Source organism: Coturnix japonica, chromosome 27, assembly GCF_054131305.1.
Source record: "Coturnix japonica strain WE chromosome 27, WE-NBRP24, whole genome shotgun sequence".
Classification (NCBI taxonomy): Eukaryota; Metazoa; Chordata; class Aves; order Galliformes; family Phasianidae; genus Coturnix; species Coturnix japonica.
Window position 1 is genome coordinate 6716816 of NC_140689.1, and position 21608 is coordinate 6738423.

At 46.5% G+C, this 21608-nt stretch overlaps 1 protein-coding gene across 1 annotated transcript; it reads left to right on the forward strand.

Annotated features, from left to right (window-relative positions):
• Positions 1-7038: 7038 nt before the first annotated feature.
• On the forward strand, positions 7039-9037 carry LOC146756432 (syncytin-2-like). The gene is made up of 2 exons (XM_085524356.1): positions 7039-7073; positions 7495-9037. The coding sequence occupies exons 1-2, from the start codon at positions 7039-7041 to the stop codon at positions 8624-8626; spliced, it is 1167 nt and encodes a 388-aa protein (XP_085380482.1). The 3' UTR covers positions 8627-9037.
• The last annotated feature ends 12571 nt before the right edge of the window (positions 9038-21608 follow it).

Consider the following 21608-nt stretch of genomic DNA (forward strand, 5'->3'; position numbering starts at 1 on the left):
TGTCTGGACTTAATGAGCCAGAAGATATGAACAGAAGAGCTTCTGCGTCAACATGATGAGCCACTGGTCAGACTCAGTATGGATCACATTTGAGTCCCAAAGGCACTGAGCAGTGTACATTCCTCCAGTGTCACAGGCTGGGCAAACTGCTCAGATGTTTTCCTTCTGGATGAATGTCAGTTTTCCAGCTGCAGGGTATATCCCATACTCAGAGAGTCGGCCTGGTATTGTCCCCCATAGCACTTCTGACCAGAGCTTCTGTCCTTCCCAAACACTGCTCTAAATACATGTCTGGCTCCTGACCCACAGAGCAAGTGGATCGCAGTCAGACTGCAGTGATATGCCCCCACCTGGAGATGAGCAGGATCTCATGGTCACAGCAGGAAATACCCCAGACTGCCAGCACCCTGACAGGCAGAAAAGATGTTCAGGCAGAGACAGACAGTCAATGAAGTAGTCCCTCAGAGACTGAATACATGTCCCAGGTGTAAGGGATACTACAAGAGGACCATGAGAGATTGCTTGACAAGTTGGCAGTGCGGTGCTGCCTGAGATGGAGCTCACATCTCCTTACTGAAGGAGTGACAGATATGGTTAAAAAGAGTTGGAAGATGCACATTGCACTGTGTCCTAGGGTCCTAGCAGCAAAGACTGCCCTTATTTCTGTTGTCAAATACACATTCTCCCCCAAGGGCAGCTGGTATCTTACATATGCCAAGCACTCAAAAATGCCGCTCTGTCACCGTGTCATGGTCTGGTCTCATAGAGAAGTTTATTAGACTGCCTCTCTATTCTTCAAAGAATAACTCTGTATCATTTACAGAAGGCTTAGGAATGCCATGTGTAATGTGTGCTTTAAGTATTTGTTTGTTCTTACTTGAGCGTGGCTTTTGATGTAGGTCTACCCATTACATAAAAGCCAGTAAGCTAGAAAAGGATGAAAGAAAATGAAATGGTCTGTATCATATCATTCTGTATAGTATTTGTGTATACTGAATATTTCATTTATTCTGTAATCTGCAGATAGTTTGAAATTGAAAAGCCAGGCTATTGCAATGGCAGCCCTTTTGTTCTTGGAATGAGTTTGGCTTACTCAAGCAAAGCAAGTGAGCACCTGATTAAAGGCAATATCTATCTTTAAGGAAAAAGGCTGTCATTCTGTTGAGCTATTGAGCAACTCCCAAATTTATTTAGCACTGTACATGACAGGAGCATGAATGGACTTCTTCCTGTGAGATGCAGTCACATCCATGGCAAAGTCAAGTCCCCACTGTCCTGTCACTGGAGGGGAGCCCAGGAGCAGTGGGGGCTCTGGGGCATATGCAGACACAGCTGTTGTATTAGGCGAAATACGGGGATGTTATCGGGCTGTGACGTGACAGGCCCTTCCCCATATTCTGGAAGAATCTTGCTACGTGTAATACAGTAGGCGTAGACGAAGTGGACAAAGGTTATATAAGGTCGTGTGTGCTTCAATAAATCGCCATTTTACCACGCTACCACCTTGGTGTCACTTGGTAATTGGTCTAACTACTGCTTCAGTTGGAGGCGAGAGATCGTAAAGCCATTAACGATCATAAAGCCTTCAAATGGTGACCGCCGACGTGATTCGTCACGATTAGGCGTGATTAGGGACTTTTGGAGCAAGGTAGTTGTCTGCTAAACGGCAGCAGGATCCCACTGCGGTAGTGAATCCTCTCGTCGCGGAGTAGTGGAAGCCCAGGGTCGAAGAGGAGTGGCCATCACTCTTCGACAGGTGGGAGAGCGAGCTCAGAATCCCGGAATCTCGGAATCTCGGGGACCCCCAGGAACCTTCGGGGAAGCGCCAGGGAGCGGCCAGGAGAACTACGTTCGGCCGGGGCGACATGGAAGCCGTTATCAAGGTAATTCTTCACGCTTGCAAACTTCACTGTGGGAAACAGGCTCCTTCCAAAAAGGAGGTAACAGCAGTTCTTTCGCTGCTGGAAAAGGAAGGGCTTTTAACAAACCCGTCTGATTTATACAATCCTGGCAGATGGGATGGAATTACGGCCGCACTATCTCAAAGGTCGCTGGCCACTCGAAAAGTATCAGAATTCAAAGTATGGGGACTTATCTTGGAGGCGCTGAAAGCAGCACGGGAGGAGAAGCTAGCAAACCAACGTGCTAGAGACATTCTGGGTTTGGAGACGGGGGGAGGCCGGGGGGGGAGTCTTGACTCTCTTACAGATTCAGTGCAAGGCAAGATGGTGCCGGCTCCCCCGAACACACCTGTTCCTTTGCCTGAGACGGACATTCCAGAAGGCAGCCCTGAACAGGAGGACACCCCGCCTCCGCCCCCCTATCCTAACTCCTCGTATCCTTCATTGGACGCCTACAGGGATGAAGGGGGAGGGAAGCCCCTCGAGGAATGCGATGTTGCTACTGTACCTGATAAGAACAAGGACAAGGGAGAGAGAAAGGGGGGAGGCATGGTGGTGCCACCAGAGCTGAAAGGAGGAGGTGTGGTCCCACCAGAGCTGAAAGGGGGAGGTGTGGTGTCACCAAGGAAAAGTGTAAGGAGGGGTGGTACTTCTTCGTTGTCGGGTCCCGCCTGTTGCTGTGCTTATGCCGAGAAAGGGGGGGATTGTGCCAACCCATGTGATAGTGAAGGTGAATGTGGGTGTGATGATTTCATGTGGCCCGCCCAAGGGGCTGGCCAAGCCGCCCAAGGTGCCACCCAAGGGGGATGTGGTCCTGCGTGGGCCGCCCAGGGGGCCGCCCAAGGGGGATGTGGCCCCACGGCACCCGTACCGTGGAGCCCACCCACTTTCACTGATTGGGCCCAGACAAGGGAGGACCTCCAGACAGCCGACCCAGAAACAACAGCTTTTGCCCTCCCGATAATAGTGAAACAGGATGGTCCGGCTTGGACCCCTCTGGATTCCAAGGCGATTACTCGCCTTGCAGGGTTAGTTAAGAACAAGGGCTTGCGTTCTCTGGTAACTATGTCAGCAATTGAGGCTCTCATGGCCTCGAGTCTCCTGCCGTACGATGTGGTCAGTCTCATGAGGGTGATTCTTGAGCCCGTGCAGTACACGCTGTGGTATGATGAATGGAATAGATTGCTTCAGGCTGTTGTCGCTGAGGCAGCTCGTAATAACAATCATCCGGCTAATGCGCATACAGGTCAGGGCCGTGGAGCTAGGGTTGAAAGAACTACTCTCTTGCGCCTTCAGGGACTAGCAGATGGTATGGTGGGGTCCCCGGAGGATCAAGCAAGAGGGCTGAGAGAGGGGGAGTTAGCTGCGCTTACAAAGGCAGCCTTTCAGGCTCTGCTGACAGTGGCTAAAGTTGCAGAGCCTGTGCTCCCGTGGTCCGACATCAAACAGGAGCCTTCTGAGTCATTTTCTGATTTTGCAAATCGCTTGATTCGTGCCATTGAAGGGTCTGACCTCCCGAAGGGAGTCCAGCCTTTGGTTGTGATAGACTGTCTCAAGCAAAAGTCGCTCCCGGACGTTCAGCAGATAATTAGGGCAGCTCCTGGAACTTTGAACACCCCAGGGGAGATTATCAAATATGTGCTAGATCATCAGAAAAATACTCCCTCCAATAATGATGGCTTGGCAACTGCCGTGCAGGGAATGGCTGCCGAAGTCAGCTCTGCGATTAAATCTGCAGTGATGATGGCAGCTCGCACCGGGGATGAGAAGGGAAAAGGTCCGTGTTTCAAGTGTGGGCAACATGGTCATTTTAAAGCACAATGCCCCAAGAAAGCTGGGCAGAGCAAGCCGCAAGGAAAACGTTGTCAGTTGTGCAATGGGGTTGGACATGTTGCGCGTCACTGTCGAAAATTTGAGGTTTTGCCGCAGGGAAACTGGAACGGGAGGGTGCCAGCGGCCCAGGGCCCCTTCCCGCTTCATTAAAATGGGCCAAGCGTGTTGACCACACGGTGGCGCTGACCATGGATCTAGGTGATAGGCCATTGGTGAGGGTCATGATGACGTTGGACCCTGGAGTGCCTACACTAGGTCCTAGGACGGTGTACCTTACAGCTTTGTTGGACTCTGGTGCAGATGTTACTGTTATTGCAGAGCGCGATTGGCCATTCCAGTGGCCAAAGGTTGCAACATCAAAGGTCCTGATAGGGGTGGGGGGTGAAATGACCACCTCTGTGTCGGATGCGGAAGTGGGAATTTCAATCATCAATCGAGATGGCTCAATAGAAAAAACTGTTTTCATCACCCCCAATATAGCTCCGATCAGGGGATCTCTGCTAGGCAGAGATCTTCTTCTTCTCATTGGGTTACGGCTGACAAATTTATCCTAAGGGCCACTGTCCACCACTTGGCGCTGCAGCATGCGATTCCGCTGCGTTGGAAACAGGATACATCTCCTGTTTGGGTGGATCAGTGGCCCATTCCTGCTAAAAAATTGGCAGCGCTCATACAGCTTGTTTCCAGAGAACTTGCACTAGGCCATATAGAGTCATCGCTTAGCAATTGGAACACGCCCATCTTTGTCATTCAGAAGGCCTCTGGATCGTTTCGGCTGCTCCACGATCTCCGAGCAGTCAATTCACAGATCATCCCCTTTGGTCCTGTCCAGCAAGGGGGACCTTTGTTGTCAGCAGTCCCACAGGGATGGCCTCTGATGGTCATTGATCTAAAGGATTGTTTCTTCTCTATCCCATTGGCTAAACAGGATAGGGAAGCCTTTGCATTCACAGTTCCGGTTGTAAATAATCGAGAGCCAGCTCAGAGGTACCAGTGGAAGGTTCTTCCGCAAGGTATGGTCTGTTCACCTACGATCTGTCAACTTGTGGTGAGCAGAGTCATAGAACCAGTGAGAAAGGCACTGCCAGGATGCCAAATCGCCCATTACATGGATGATTTGCTGCTTGTTGCACCTGATGATGCTCAGTTGAAAACGTTGGAGGGGCAGATCGTCCGCACCCTCATCTCTGCAGGGTTTGTGATCTCTCAGGAAAAGATCCAGAGAGAACCAGGGATTGAATTCCTGGGCTATAAATTTGGATCTTCCACAGTAATCCCGGAGGGGCTGGAGATTAAGCCTCAAATTACAAACTTATGGGATGTGCAGAAGTTGGTGGGGGCACTGCAATGGGTGAGGAATGCCATTGGCATCCCTCCGCGCCTCATGAAACCTTTCTATGATCAACTGAAGGGATCAGTCCCACAAGAGGAGAGGCATTGGAATCCAGAGATGGAGTCAGCCTGGCAGGAGATACTGTCAGCCTGCTCCACCAATGCCCTTGCCAGGTGGGAACCTGATCGCCCGTTGGAGGCTGCGGTCACTAGGTGCCAGCATGGTTCAGCTGCAGTGATTGGGCATGCTTTGAACTCTCGGCCACGCCCACTGTCATGGTTATTTTCTGCTCATCCGGTGAGAGCATTTACCACATGGCTAGAACAGCTGTCATATTTGCTGCGAAAGGCTCGCCTCACTGCGATCAGAGCTTTCGGGAAGGACTTGGAAGTCATCTATTTACCAGGAGCTTTTCGAAATGTGCAACCTCTGCCAGATGAGGTGTCATTGGCTGTTTATGACTTCAGCGGAAAGTTTTGCTATTCAGACTCACTGCCAATTTTTGAACTGGCAAAACCCCTCCAGATATCATTGCGACACAGGGTCCTGGACACCCCTGTGAACGGTCCTACAGTCTTCACTGATGCTTCGTCATCAACGGGCCAGGGGGTGGCTGTGTGGCAAACAGTTGAGGGTGGCTGGAGTTACAAGATGATAACAGACAAGACAGCAAGTGTTCAGATGCTCGAGGCTAGGGCTATGGCAGTGGCACTACATCTTTGGCCCACGAAGCCTTGCAATGCTGTCACGGATTCTGTGTTCGTGGCAAAAATGCTGCTACGGATGGGAAAGGAAGGGCAACCGAGTACAGCAGCTGCAGCCCTGTTAGAGGATGCTTTAGCTATCAGGGTTGCACCCGTTGCCATCCTTCATGTTCGTAGCCACTCTGAGGTGCCAGGTTTCTTTACAGCAGGAAACGACATGGCTGATCGGATAGCAGGGAACCAGGTGTGCACTTTGCAGGAAGCTCGTGATCTTCATTCAGCACTTCACATAGGGGCCAAGGCACTGGCTCGAGCCTGTTCTATCCCGATTACAGTCGCTAGGGAGGTAGTGCAAACCTGCCCTCACTGTAATTCTGCGCCAGCTTTAGGAGCGGGGGTTAATCCTCGTGGTCTCGCTCCATTAGACGTCTGGCAAACAGACTTCACAATGGAACCACGGATGGCCCCACGACAGTGGCTGGCTGTGACTATTGACACGTCCTCTACCGTCATTGTAGCCACACAACATGGTCGTGTCAGTTCTACAGCAGCACAACACCATTGGGCCACGGCTATAGCAGTTTTGGGAATGCCGCGCCACATAAAAACAGACAATGGTTCTTGCTTTATTTCGCGTTCGTCCAAAGATTGGTTAGCTTGCTGGAATATCACACACACCACAGGCATTCCGGGAAATTCGCAGGGCCAAGCTATCGTCGAAAGGGCTAACCGCCTCCTCAAGGAAAAGATTCGTGTCCTTGGGGAGGGGGAAGGCTATTCGGGAAAGATCCCAGTATCACAACAAGGGGAAATCTTGGCCCGCGCACTGTATGCACTAAATCACTTTGAGCGAGGAGAAAATTCCAGGACCCCCACCCAGAAACATTGGCAGCCAAGAATCATTGAAGAAGGCCCGCCAGTAAAGATCAAGGTGGATAATGGGTCCTGGGAGTCGGGATGGTCCATACTAGTCTGGGGAAGGGGGTACGCAGCAGTAAAATGCAAAGGCACAGGAGACATACGTTGGGTGCCATCGAGAAAAATTAAGCCAGAGGTTGGTGGTGAAAAAGAAAATGTCAGGGAAATAACAAGAGCTGAGTATCCTCTTCCAGGACCTCTTGATCGGCCGCCCAAGGAATCCTGAACTGGTGGAGCGCAGAAGAAGATCTTTCATCTGGATACCGAAGAAATTCTTGAGACTCAAGAACCCAAAGGACCCAGAGAAACAACCCCTGCTGCCAACGAGAGACACCATTTTGATGCTGCTATGTCTTTTGTCTTTATGTTGGTCGCCGGTGGGGGGTATTCACTTGATCCAACAACCTGGGAATCTGTGGGTTACTTGGGCGAAACAAACAGGCAGGACGGATTTCTGTCTTAGCCTGCAATCAACTACCTCGCCATTTCAAACATGTTTAATTGGGATTCCTATATGGGGGAACTCCTCTGAGTTTCAGGGATACGTAAGATCATATAATCCCATACAAGATCCATGCAGAGAATTCTGTGCACTAACAGCTATTAACATCACACGTAGAGATTTAGGGAATGACACTGTAATCCTTGCCAGCAAAAGGATAGCATGTGTTGTTTGTACACTGAATGTCACTCTTCCTTGGGATCCCCAAGAGCTGCAGATATTGGGGTCTCAACAGGTACCTAACGATACATGGGATAAAGAGGGAGGCTATTGGTGGTCTCCTGGATGTATTGGCTTTGCAAGATTTAACTACGAGAGGAGCCGTTCAAATATTTTAGATCTTCTCACACCTCAAGGTCCTTATTGGAATGCACGGAAAAGTAGATCAGATCCATTCACTACCGTCTATCCACACAATACAGAGCTATTTACCTGGGAAGGGTCATATTGTGGCTTCCTTCCAAACACATCCACACCTAGGGAAAATAGTAGTTATTGTCTGCCTGAACATTGGGTGAGTAACCCTGGTGTCATTAATGTGTCGAGGCCTGATGGTTCTCAACGGGGAATAAATTGTAATCTCAGCAGCAAGTATGCAAAAGGCTGCTGTTTTGAACCCAGGGCAAAAGAACAGGGGCTAGAAAAATACATCTGGAACAACTCCACTGCGAAAGCACTGCCACCGGGTATATTCTTGATTTGTGGTGACCGTGCATGGCAAGGTATACCATCAAATGCAGTGGGAGGACCTTGTTATTTGGGACTGTTAACCATCTTGTCCCCACGAGCCCTCGACTGGGTGCTCCTGACCAGAAACATGACGAAATCTCGGAAGAGACGGAGCATTCACACACTGGCATCGGACTGTGGTGACAAAGTTCAACTTTGGGGACCAACAGCAAGGATTTTTGCATCTATTTTTGCACCAGGAGCAGCTGCAGCGCAGGCGCTAAAAGAGATAGAGAGACTCGCTTGCTGGTCCGTGAAACAGGCTAACATGACTTCCACACTGCTGAGTGAGCTACTTGAAGACACTGACAGTATTAGACATGCTATGCTTCAAAACAGAGCAGCAATTGATTTCTTGCTTCTCGCACAGGGTCATGGTTGTAAAGACTTTGATGGGATGTGTTGTTTTAACTTGAGTGATCATAGTGAGTCATTGCACAAGAAGTTGGAGTGGTTAAAAGATCACACCAAGAAGATTGGCATCCAAGATGATCCTTTTGGTAACCGGTTGGAGAGTTGGTTTGGTGGTATTGCACCATGGTTCAAGCAATTGCTTAAGGTAGTGCTGATAGGGCTTCTCATATTCCTCGCATTTATGGCTTGTGTGCCGTGTGTGTTTCAATGCTTGCTAGGCTGCCTGCAACGCATGGCTGAAAGAATGGTTAATACGCAAATAGAGTATCATAAGATGCAAGATAGGCTTTAAGGTGAGATTTAGGTGTTAAGATTTAAAGAGAAGTTTACACAATATAAATCTATAAGCTTATAGACCTATAAATGTGTGACCTTGTATATATGTGTGAAATCTGCAAACTCTATAGAAGCAGGAGGTGAAGAGGCTGAAGAAGAGGAGGAAGGTGCTAAGGAAGAATCAGAAGAAGGCAAAGAAGGTGAAGAGGAAGATGGAGAGATATTGTTGCGTATTGTAACGGGTTAAGCCTTTTAAGCATGGGGAGGGGGAAATGTTGTATTAGGCGAAATACGGGGATGTTATCGGGCTGTGACGTGACAGGCCCTTCCCCATATTCTGGAAGAATCTTGCTACGTGTAATACAGTAGGCGTAGACGAAGTGGACAAAGGTTATATAAGGTCGTGTGTGCTTCAATAAATCGCCATTTTACCACGCTACCACCTTGGTGTCACTTGGTAATTGGTCTAACTACTGCTTCAGTTGGAGGCGAGAGATCGTAAAGCCATTAACGATCATAAAGCCTTCACACAGCACTTGGGATGTGAGCACACAGAGCAATGCCCAGAGTCCATGGGGTAGGAGAACCATACTTAGGACACAGGTTCAGGGAAAACCCGAAGTGATGTGCCAGAAGAAATACCACATGGGTAGATGAGTGGGATGTGCAGCCTCAGAGCAGTAATCCTCGGGGCTGGAAATGAGAGGATCTGGATAGGAAATGTCCCATCCCTGGAGACAGCCCTGGGAAACCTGATCTAGCTGTGGATTTCCTCATTCACTGCAGGGGGGGTTGAATTCACAAGGAAAAGTGAAGAAGATACATAAAAACCTTTTAATCTTAGCAGGAAAAGATGCATTATGGAGAATGAACAAAAGTGTTCTTTCCATAGCAAGAGCTTCTATTTTATTTACTTACTTCGGTTTAAACAATAACTTGTTGCTTTCTTATTTTGAGACAAGATGTAGAATTCAGAACTATGATGATCAGAAACGTGGTTAATATTCAGCACAAAAGTGCAGAAGGCTGATTTTTTTCACTGAGAGAACTTCACACACCCCAGCACTTCACTGGAGGCTGCTAACCCTGCAGACAGTCCCACAGCCAGAGTAGCACCGCCCCTCATCTCCTGGGAGGGGCACTTCAAGTTCTGAATGCTGAGGTACAAGTAACCAAAGAGCACAAGGAAGAGGAACAATCCCCACCTTCTGGAATTCGCACCCAGCAGGGGGCCAAGGCACTCTAGGACTCCTCTCTCCACTCATTGCTTCCTTGGCAGCTGGAGAAGAGAAGGAGAGTCACAGGGAGCCACGTGAAAGCACTGCAGCATCTCTCCAGACTGCATTCATCAAATCCCACAAGCTGAACCTAGCTCTCTTCTATAGCGTGAACTGTGTGCTCAAGAGCAATGCTCTATGCAGGCAGGATGCAGAGGCAGGTAGTCAAGTAGAAAAAGATGGACTGTACAGGATTAGCACAAAAGACACCAAGCTGAGTGGTACGGTTGACATGGAGGAAGGAAGGGATGCCATTTGGAGGGACCTTGACAGACTTGAAAGGTGGGCCCGGGTGAACCTAATGAGGTTCAACACAGCAAAGTGCAACGTTTTGCACTAGGGCCAGAAGAACCCCAGGCACCTGTACAGGCTGGGAGGAGTGGTCCTTGAGAGCAGCTCGGCAGAGAAGGACCTGGGGGTCCTGATGGACGAGAGACTCAACATGAGCCAGCAGTGCGCTCTGGCAGCTTGGAAAGCAAATGGTATCCTGGGCTCCATCAGGAGAAGGGTGGTCAGCAGGGATAGGGAGGTGATTATCTCTCTCTACTCTGCTCATGTGAGGCCCCATCTGGAGTACTGTGTCCAGGTGTGGAGCCCTCAGTACAAGAAAGACATGGAGATTTTGGAAAGGGTCCAGAGGAGGGCCACAAAGATGATCAGGGGGCTGGAGCACCTCCCCTATGAGGACAGGCTGAGGGAGTTGGGTTTGTTCAGCCTGGAGAAGAGAAGGCTGCGGGGTGACCTCATTGCAGCCTTTCAATACCTGAAGGGAACCTGTAACCAGGAGGGGAGTAAACTCTTTGAAAGGACCACTAATAGCAGGACAAGGGAAAATGGTTTTAAGTTGAAAAAGAGGGAAGATTCAGGTTGGATGTTAGGGGGAAGTTCTTTACTAGGAGAGTGGTGAGGTCCTGGAACAGGCTGCCCAGGGAGGTTGTGGATGCCCCATCCTTGGAGGTGTTCAAGGCCAGCTTGGACGGGGTCCTGGGCAACCTGATCTAGTAAATGTGGAAGTTTGGTGGCCCTGCCAGGCAGGGGGGTTGGAGCTTCATGAACCTTGAGGTCCCTTCCAACCCGGGTCATTCCATGATTCTGTGAAAAGAGACTGAGTTGGGGTATCTGAGATCCTCATGAGAACCAGCAGTCAGATCTGGCACACCCAGACCAGTCTGGTTACAAGAGAGGGGAAGAGGCCAGAGAAGTCCCATTTTTAATCTCACAGGTTTTATAGGATTTTAGGCAATATCCATGAGATTTTATTGAGCAGAAAGAATTTTTACATTTCTGATTGCAACAGTTTCTGAGATCATTCTGCTCAAATCTCATCAGACCTCTGTATTCAGAAGTTCATCTGCTTGCAGAAAGTGATCAGACTTCAGCAAAGTGAGAGTACAAATGGGAGGAAACAAACATGTCAGCTAATGGACAATGGAGCCAGGAGTCTTAGCAGTAATCAAAGAAAAGCACTGTGAGCAGTGCAGGAAAGTGACATACCCCTCTCAATATTATAGATCAGCTTTTACTGAACTCAGCAGAGCTGTCTCAAGCTTTAACTCCAATGATATCTGCAGAGCTATCACTACTTTCAGTGTACCTTTCAGTGAAGGTGAAATAACGTCCACAAAGAAAGTGTAACTCCAAAGCGAAAGGCTGAGCAGACACTTCATACAGAAGCACAGCTCCTGGCCCATGCACTACTCACTGCTTGGTCCCACTGGGTGCAGGACTCACCTGCAGGCCAGACCTAACACATCTGGAAAACACGGTTCATCAGACTGCTAATGGAAAGCAAAGCTGCCCATTACATGCTCTCTGATGTGCTGCAGATACAGAAAAATGAACATATAAAATAAGATCACTATCAACTAATTTCCCATTGGTGTATTTTTTTTTTGTTTGTTTGTTTTTGTTTGTTTGTTTGTTTTTTAAATAGAGAAAACTCTCTGGAGAAGGGAGAAAGAATGTTTAAATATTGATTTAATACAGAGAATGGTCTGATGGTAATACATTTTCAGAAACACTCTTAATGGAAGGCTCCATCACAGTCATACACTGCTTCTAACAAACGCTTGGGCAGAGTATTTCTCTCATTCCTGAGGTATAAGCACACAGAACAAAGCAGAAATTTTTCTCTAACTCCATAGTTATACTATGTTCCATGGGCTGCATCTGGCCTGTGGATTGTTGTTCCTGATCTATATGTTATTTTACCTCACTTTATATTATCTTGCTCCTGTTTCTTTAAGATATTCCATATTTTAAAATGTCATGTTTGTGTCCTTTAGATTTGGCATAAGAAGCAGCTGGAACTGGGCTATCTCCTCTAGCTGAAGTAGGGCTCATTTAACACAACATATTTCACTTCTTCCCATATGCTGCACACCCACAGCATTACACAGCTATTTTTCCTCCAAGAGAAAGCACACCCAACTCACAGCCTCCACACCTGTTTTAGCTCCTGTATCCAGACTAATCAAAAGAGGCTCCACAGAAGATAAGAGAGCAGTCAGACATCCTCTGTTTACTGATTTACACATCACACAGCCTAGCCTTGTGAAAGCAATGTTGAAGAAATGTAATCGGTTTATTTGCACTGTGACAGCCGCGTAAACCACAGAAAGGAATGTGACAAATGAAGCCATCAGCTGTGCTGTGCAGGGAGTGAATACATTACACTTCCAATTACCAAAGTAGATAATACATTCCTTAAATAGGCTGGCACTGAAGCCCAGAGCCATTGTCATGGCACCACTGAGCATCCCTAGCAAGGCACTGGGTGAGAGCACTTCCCCTGAGGACAGGCCCCAGATGAGGCAGGAGGTGATGGCCAATCTGGGCTCATGAGGTGCTATCAGGGATGGGGCTGACACCACACATAGGGGTGGCAGGAGAACAGGGGCTACACAGTGCATATCACTGCTGGAGCAGTTGGGGTTGCTGTAGGGAGAAGTCCTGGATCCAATGTCCCTGACATCAGAGATACTCTTGTGGCATTTAAACTGATAGGACCCATATACAAAACGATTCAGGCAGCTTTTGCTCATTAAGGGATACAGTGTGGTACACAGCAGCCCTGAAAAATCTCTGCTTCTGTCTAGCAAACACTAAGGGCCTCTGAGCCACTAATCTGACTGTAAAGTTAAGAAGTTAAAGCATAGTGCCACTTAACCTTGCTGTGAGGAGACTGCATGCCTTCATGCATCTCAGCAGCTATGCTCCTTGGTGCTCTGTCAGTGAACCCCATGGCTATGCAGTGCAATGGGCACTATGTGCTTGGGGCTGCATGGACACTGCACCCACCCGTCTGAAGTAAGAACCCTGACCTCCTAGTAGCCACCCCATGCCCCCATCTCTCCAGCTCCTGAATTCTTCTTCACACTGCACTGTGTTCCTCCAGCTGGGACCCACAGCTCAGAAACTGGACAAGAAATGTCAGAGCCATGTGGATTAAAAGGCACCTCAGGAAATTCCCCCGCTTTGTACAGGCCAGCAAAAGTTCTGCTGCCACCGAAGTTGTCATTGGCTGTGGGGGGTGGAGGAGGGGGGAAGGCTGGGCAGTGTTTCTAGAGGCACACAGCCCACACTTGTGCTGCTCACAGCAAAGAGGACCTTAGAGAGACTGAAGCTGTGCAGCCTCTTAGCTTCTCGTTTCATAACCCATTAACTTTACACTGTCCAGACTGCCTGCTCCAGATGAAAGGTCTCTGATTATCTTTCCAGGTAAATTAATGCCTGACATATTTTGTTATTAGGCTTTGAAAGGCCTAATAAATAAATTTACTAGACAATTTCTTCATTCAGTATTGCAGTTTAAACCAACAGACAACAGCAGAGAAATGGTTCATTGAAGCTAACTGCCAAATAGCTGGTATCATGATGCAAATCAACCCTGAACAGTGCCCAGCAACACTTCTGGTCCACCTCACAGCACACAAATACAACTCCTGCACACTGCCTTCTTTGTGCACAGGCTGCTGCAGTCTCCATTCAGCTGAGCAAAGGCTCAGAGTTTCTGTCCTCCCCCTTTCAGTACAGTTATCCCTCACTGGGGGCACAGAGCACGTACAGTCCAGTGGTCCAGTGGAGAGGCCACAGCCCCCAGAAGTGTGAGGAAGGGACTGGGCTGCACCACAGCAGAGGTGGGTGCTGTGCTGGGAATCATCTTTTCTAAGCTGATATTGCAAATGGACCACTGAGATGATCCCTCATACATCAAAGCCTGAATTCCCATTAGCTGTTGAAAACTATTTAAAAATTACTCTCAAAATACTTCTCCTTAGTTCAAAAGTAGACAAGGCAGATATTAGAGATGTCAGAGAAGACACTTCTTTATTCCCAGTGGAAATGTTATTTGTACCTTCTAAACACCAGAGCTATTACAATAAACAATTCCATGCAAATAGGAGATATTTATGAGCAAAGAGGCACTCATGGGAATGAAATTATGAACACAGGTTCTTATTCTTAAAATAGTCCCTATTTTATGCAGATTAAAATTCTCCCTTGAACTATTCCCGTCCCTGTTCCCACCCCAGCACAGGTCAGGAGGAGTCAGCCCCAGGCCATGCCACCCAGCCCCTGCCTGGCACAGCTGGGCTCCTACCAGCCGGATCACCAGCTGCTCCAGGCTGCAACCAAACCTGCTGCCTCTGGTGTGCCTGTCATGCTTATCACTGGTTAACAGGCCAAGAGAAGCTGCTGAACCAGTGTTCTTGGCCTGTCTCACAGCAATCTCATGCAAGTCTCAAGTAGTAGTAGCCATAAATGATTAATTTTCAGCAACATGAGACAGGACTCCATCTGCATTGCTCTATACCATGGCCGTTACTATATTCTGTTCTACAAGATTTAGTATTAGCCTCATGCATCTGTGAGAAAGATTAAACAAACAAACAAAAAAATAAAAATAATTAAAATATCAACCAACACAAATGACCATGTCTAACTGAGAAGCAATGATTTTGAAGGAAATGAGTTTTAAGATACCACTGAAAGTTGCTAACAAATCTGAACCCTTACAAATACATCATCAAAATGCATCAGGAAGAGATACTTCTACTCAACAATTCCATTTGATTGTTTTGAATTTGGTTCTAGGAAGGCTGTTTTTTTGTTGTTGTTGTTGTTTGGTTTTTTGAGGGAGAAACAGAAAGAGAGAGGAATACTTAAAATATCTTGATAATCCATGAGCTTATGTTTGGAAGAAAAAAAGGGTACTTTGAAAGAGTGACCTTACAGCAAATTTGCCAGTAACAGTGGTATTTCACAGGCAACCAGCACTGCACTTGCCCTCAGCTCTGCCCTGGGCAACAACTGGCACAAGCAGGTCAGGACCTGGGCAGCAGACATCCACACTGCCATCAGGCTCCCACCTGAGGGTAGCCTTCCATCCCTCCAAGATGGTTTTTACTTGGGCACCTGCATCTTCACTGTAGAACATGTGCTCAGCTTTGAAGTTTATGGAAGGGGGTGACTTTTTCTGCAACATAGCCATAGCCTAAAAATGAGCATAATATAATAACCACATGAACTTTGTTCTTTAATACCTTTGGTGTTCTCAAAAATCATGCTATTCACAAATAAAAGCACAGTTGACAACATCAAATTACCAAAAGGGAATGAGCTCTGAACTTGAACAGAAGCTGGGGGACACAAATACATCTTGATACCTAAGGACATTTTGTACAGACAGAACAGCTACATTCCTGGGACGGGGACATGAAATTAAATGACTTTATGTAGTCAACTACAACTCTGTATTCACAGACAGGGAACAACTGGACATTGCATTTCACCATGCTGGAGTGGACAAGCTGTTCTCCCACGCCGTATACTCAGACCTTTCTACTACCACAGTGTTGCTCATCATTCTCTTTCCTGCTTGCCTTGCTGCCCCAGCACCTTGCTGTCTTGGAGATGTGTAAGAAACATTCCTTGGAGACAGTAACTACAAGACAGACAGAGCTCTCCAGTTAAACCTTCAACTTGACAGCTTTTCCCACTGGAAAGATCATTTTGTAGGTCCTTTCCAACCTTGTGATTCTATAAGTCTATGAAAGGGCACAGTGGGAATAGCACAGTATCTCCTGGGCTCAAAGGACCCTTTTAACTCCCAGAGCCCCTGCAAAAGGCTTGGGAGTGTCTGTCACACTGCATCCTTATGGTTGTTCTCCCACGGCAAAGAGGTGGCTTGGTTGATGATAGCACTGTTGGATTAAAGCTCACTGGCCTTTGGTCACTTACACTGCACCTGGTACTGAGCTGGTGTTCAGAAGGGCCACCCACAGTCCCCATTTCTGCCAAGTGGTTTTCCCCATTTATCTGAGCTTGAACTCCTGTATCCATAAAACAGGATTAAAACAGACCTATGCTGTTGTGCACAGAAATCCATAAAGAAACAATGCTGGTTATTGGAAAGACACAAATGCTCTCAAGTATGTGTGCAAAACAGTAGTAAATATTTTAATAAGGTATTAATGGTTGACTTAAAAGGCACTATGCTAATCTACAAAGAGCAAGACCGATGTGACTACTTTCAACACAGGATTCTACACTCCTAATGGTCCTGTAATTTTCAGCTAAAGCCTGTTTCTGGAGGATTATCAATTGTCTCTCATAGGCATTTCTTATAGAAAATTCTCAGGAACACTGTGCATATTTTAGCAGAGCCTGAATTATACAGAGAACATGCCTTATTTTCGTATCTATAGGAATAACTGGCTTCTGTGTCATTGTGTGCATAGGTTTTAAATTGTGGATCATCACATCAGTATCCTCCATGAACCTTAAATGCTTGTAAACATTCTACTTAGTAATGAATCTACATTTAATATAAATGTTTTTTTTCCTGAAGTTTATTCTAGGAAGAAAAGAACAGAAATTCTCATAATAAAAAATAAATTGTAGGTAAATCATATTCTTAAACTTCATATACTATTATATTTCATAACTTAAATTCTACAAATCTTGTATTAATTAAGCAAATTTTAAGAAAATGAGATCAAAGCAGAGAGTACACAAAGCCAAGCATTTGTAGTTATAGCCTATGAAAGTCTAACAGTTCTCTCCTTATTTCCTTAAGGTAGTAAAGAGAACCATAAAACCACTGGTTGGAAGGGCTACCAGCCTGTTCAGTTGCTCACACTATGTTATGAACTCTCAGAAAGGCCTGATAAGGCATTGCCCAGGCAGACGATCTGCCCAGAACCAGACGATCTATATTAAAATACACGGCCTAACGCCATTGGCACCGTCTGAGAACCCCGGCTCTCTCCCAGCGGTGAACCGAGCCCAGCCCTGAGCCCGGCACAGAGCGACGGAATTTTCTTCTCCTTTGCAAGAAGCTCCGGAGCTGCTGCGCTCCACGAGTGCCATCTGCTGGCACTGCTGCGCATTGCCCGGGCGGCCCCGGCTCGGCTCAAGGGCAAATTGTTGTGAACTCCCTCGGATAGACAGCTATGTTAGCTGGATAATCACAGCTGCGATGCCACCAAGAGGCATTTTGCCATCCAGCTGTAATTCTGTTATTCAAAAGGTAACTGTCAAATCACTGAAATCACATCCAGTTTAATTTAAACCAACTCTCTACTGCCCCCACCCTTTATCTGCAGAAGAAATCAATTTAGAAGGCTAGAGGAAACCTAGAAAAGTATCTCATCGCTTTAGTTATGCCAAGAAACTAAAACCTGTTTTGGTAGTCTCTGTTTCACAGACTTCCAAGAGTATTGTGGAATATTACTGCCTTGGAATGGAAAGATTTACAACCAGAAAGCCTACGAGTTATTACAAAAACAACACATTAGTTAGAGGATTTACTGTTGCAATTAGGCTCTCAGATGTGCGACATTCGGGCAAAACAAACAAACAAACCAAAACAGAAGAAAGTGCAATTGCCATACATACAGACAGCCAGAACAACAAGAATACGTTTTCTTTAACAGAAGAAGAATTGCTGTAGAAGGTAAGTAAAATAGTGAAAGAGAATGGCTACGCTCATGTCAGTAGATTTGAACAAATTATACTGGATATGGCTCAATAAATTTGTTAGCGCATTTCTGTATGGAACATCTCCAAAAATGTGTATCCAAATCCAGAATTATCTTTAAAATGCTAGCTAGCAAACAGCAAAACTATTGCATTTATCTTACTGAAAACACAGATGCAGCACAAGTCAGCATTACACTGTACACAATCAGGAGGTGCTACATTTGATTTTCAGCTTTCCCCTGGAAATGAACCCACAGATTTGCAGAGAATGACACACTCATAACATCAGGCACTATCCCAATCACCTCATCCAAGTATAACTCAAAACAAGGCCTGACTTGATGTCCTCCGAGTTCATATAGAAACGCACTGCTTCAGTAGTATATTCATAGACTGTAGTCCATGATCCCCCACCCCCCTTTCACACATAAAAGACAGAATACCTTCTAAGATTAATGTAACCAATTAATTGCTGATAGGAACCTCCTCCTTTACCCAGCTGCCTCTGAGAGCATCTGTATTTGAAACACCATGCCAGAACAACTTCATCTCACTTTATAGTGAACCTGTTCTGAGGAACAGATGGTACATAGAGGATGTGCTGCACTGCACCCACAAAAATCCACTGCCTGCAAGCACAGCAGATTAATGGCCTTTCACAAATTATTAGTACATCCCCATTTTTCAGGTGTCAGATAGATGTTGCCTGAAATGTTATTGCTAGTACTCTAGAAATCCAACATCTACTCTATTTTCTTTCTTGTTATTTCTGGCAAAATATGTAATTTATGTCTTCCAAGCCATCTAAACTGCAATGTATTGACAGCCAGACAAACAAATGTGCTGGAAAGCAGATGCAAACAGACACATTCTTAATATATCTATAGTTAGGAAGAAAGAGGTCAAGTAAAGCCAACTCTTGCACAAGATACACTTTGGATTTAGTTCAGAGAAAGCTATGAGGAAGTTTTAATGTCACTTTCTTCATTAACTGTAATCTGGTCCACCTGAGGATAAATGTGGAAGTCAACAAAAGCTAAGGTAAGAGCTTGCTCCTTCAGTCTTCCTGGCTCTGAATGAAAAGAAGAAGAACATACCAAGAAATCTTGCAGAGGAAAAAATAATCAGCTGGGATTTCAGTGAGAATTCCCAAGTGTACCTCAAGTTCAGGTTTCTGGGCATTACTTACACTGAACCCTGTGCAGTCAGATGTACAGTTGGAATAAGGCAAGAATAGTTATGTATGGTTAGAATAATACAAGAACAGTAATGTACAGTTGGAATAACACAAGAACAGTTGTAAATAAATAATCAGATGTTATCTATGGGAAAAACTCATCAACTCTGAGGCCTTCAGACAAGATGGAAAAGGTTGAGTCTTGCCACAAAGGAGCGATCTCCAGAAAGAGATGCTGCCTTAGTGGTCAGCCCTTAAATGAAATCTAGGAGAGATCTCTGTCCTTTTCCTCAAAGGCAATACCAGCTGATCAATAACTGTTCCACACTTTGGACAGCCAGAGCTAATGATATTGTATATAGCTGTCATGGTTTAATAATTTTGTATTTTTTGCTATCAGTATTCCACATCATAACATCATATAAAGCATGAATAATTTTACTGAATCTGCAACTTACAGAAGAAGACTACATCTCACAGGGAACAACACGATAGGTCACGGGACCTGGACTCTATATTAACTCTGTCGCAGAACAGACTGACGTCTTTCGAGTTCTGGCGTTCAGGGGAGTGTGTGGGAGCCTTCAGCCGTTCGCCTAGATTCACAGTAGGCCTCTCGGTTACGGGACTCATTCTCTCTCCTATTTTGCTTGATTTCGTTAGCTCAATTTTCAATTATATTGTATTATATTGTGTTATCCTGTATTTCGATATAGTATTTAGTAAATAAGTGTGCCTCCTTAGATCGTTGCCGCTGTTTTCTTTTCCTAATTAACTTTTTCCTTTCGGCCTAGGGCCCCTCCGGGGCCCAAGGCCCCCTGTCACGGGCGCAGGTGGATTTTTAGTTCAAACTGTGACAGATTTTGGTGGAGAATGCGGGCAAATTGAGTTGCTGTTTTTTCTGTGTTTTCTTCTGTTGCTCTTTTAGCTTTTAACAGAGCTACGAGTTTTTTTCCCTGTTAAGGAGCTATCTCGTGTTTGCGATTCTGCACCTGCGAGCTTGACCTTGAAAGTCCAGGCGGACTGCCAATACTCCGGTATATTTTATAAACACTGCTGAGCTTTGTTTTCTTTTACTTTTTTCTCTCTATTGGAGGAAAAAAAAAAAAAATGTTTTCTCTACTAAATTTGTTTTACCAGGGACTGTGTGCCATTGGTTCCTTTTTTGAGACGCTCCGAACATATTGGGCCATGTTTAAGCTAGCCACTTTTTCTTATGGAGCTATACAATTGTATAATGGATTGAAAGCATGGTTAGCAATGCTCACTTCGTATCTGTATACAGCTCCAGAGGGAGCAACTAATGCAACTAATTATACAGAAATAGTGATTTTTAAGCGTGCTCCTCTTTCTTTCTATGAATCCTTTATGCAGTTTTTGAATGATCAGTGGGCCACACTCTTAATCTCCCTGATCTTACTGTTGATTATTGTAATAATCTCACTCAGTATCTGGATTTATAACATCCGGAGGAAGTCTTCTCTAGAACCAGAGAATACTGAGTGGCAGGGAGTGTGGAGAGGTTTTGAAGAGATTCTCAAAGGACAGACATCTTCAGTGTTATGGAGCTTCACTCCTGAACACTTGAAGAATCCTGAGAGTTTGATTGCATATTTGAGGCAGGAATGTTGTGGCTCAGGCAGATCTCAGGAGGCACAAATGATTTTGGGCCTAGCTAATGCTTATCGGGCCTTAGTCAATACCATTCCTGAGAGGGAAGTTTTTGAAGGTGAGAGAGAGAGTCTCAGGGCCGAGAAGGAGAGTCTTAGAGCTGAGGCAGAAAAACTTTGGACTGAGAAGGTAGAGAGAGAAAAAGCTTTTGAAGCTGAGAGAAAAGATCTCCTGTACCAACGAGACTCAATCTGGTACGAGAAAGAGAGTCTTAGAGCTGACGCAGAAAAACTTTGGGATGAGAAGGTAGAGAGAGAAAAAGTTTTTGAAGCTGAGAGAAAAGATCTCCTGTACCAACGAGACTCAATATGGTACGAGAAAGAGAATCTTAGAGCTGACGCAGAAAAACTTTGGGATGAAAAAAGCTCCCTGCAATCCCAACTCAACACTCTCCAGTCCGAGCACAGCGCCCTCCGGTCCGAGCACGACACTCTCCAGTCCGAGTACGGCGCCCTCCGGTCCGAGAACGACACTCTCCAGTCCGAGCACAGCACCCTCCGGTCCGAGCACGACACTCTCCAGTCCGAGCACAGCACCCTCCGGTCCGAGCACGACACTCTCCAGTCCGAGCACAGCGCCCTCCGGTCCGAGCACGACACTCTCCAGTCCGAGCACAGCGCCCTCCGGTCCGAGCACGACACTCTCCAGTCCGAGCACAGCGCCCTCCGGTCCGAGTACAACACTCTCCAGACTGAGCGCGATGCCCTCCGGACCGAGCACAATGCCCTCCAGACCGAGCACAACACTCTCCAGTCCAAGTATGACGCCGTCCAGTCTGAGTGCGGTACCCTCCAGGCCAAGCATGATGCCTTCCAATCCAACTGCGACACCCTCCAGTCCGAGCATAACGCTCTTCAGACTGAGCACAATGCCCTCCGGACCGAGCT

What these genes read in the sequence shown, in the direction of transcription:
- LOC146756432 (XM_085524356.1), top strand. Translation starts at nt 7,039, where the DNA reads ATGTCTTTTGTCTTTATGTTGGTCGCCGGTGGGGG. An exon ending in ATGTTGGTCGCCGGTGGGGG is followed by an intron (nt 7,074 to 7,494) that starts GTATTCACTTGA and finishes TGGCTTTGCAAG; the next exon opens with ATTTAACTACGAGAGGAGCC.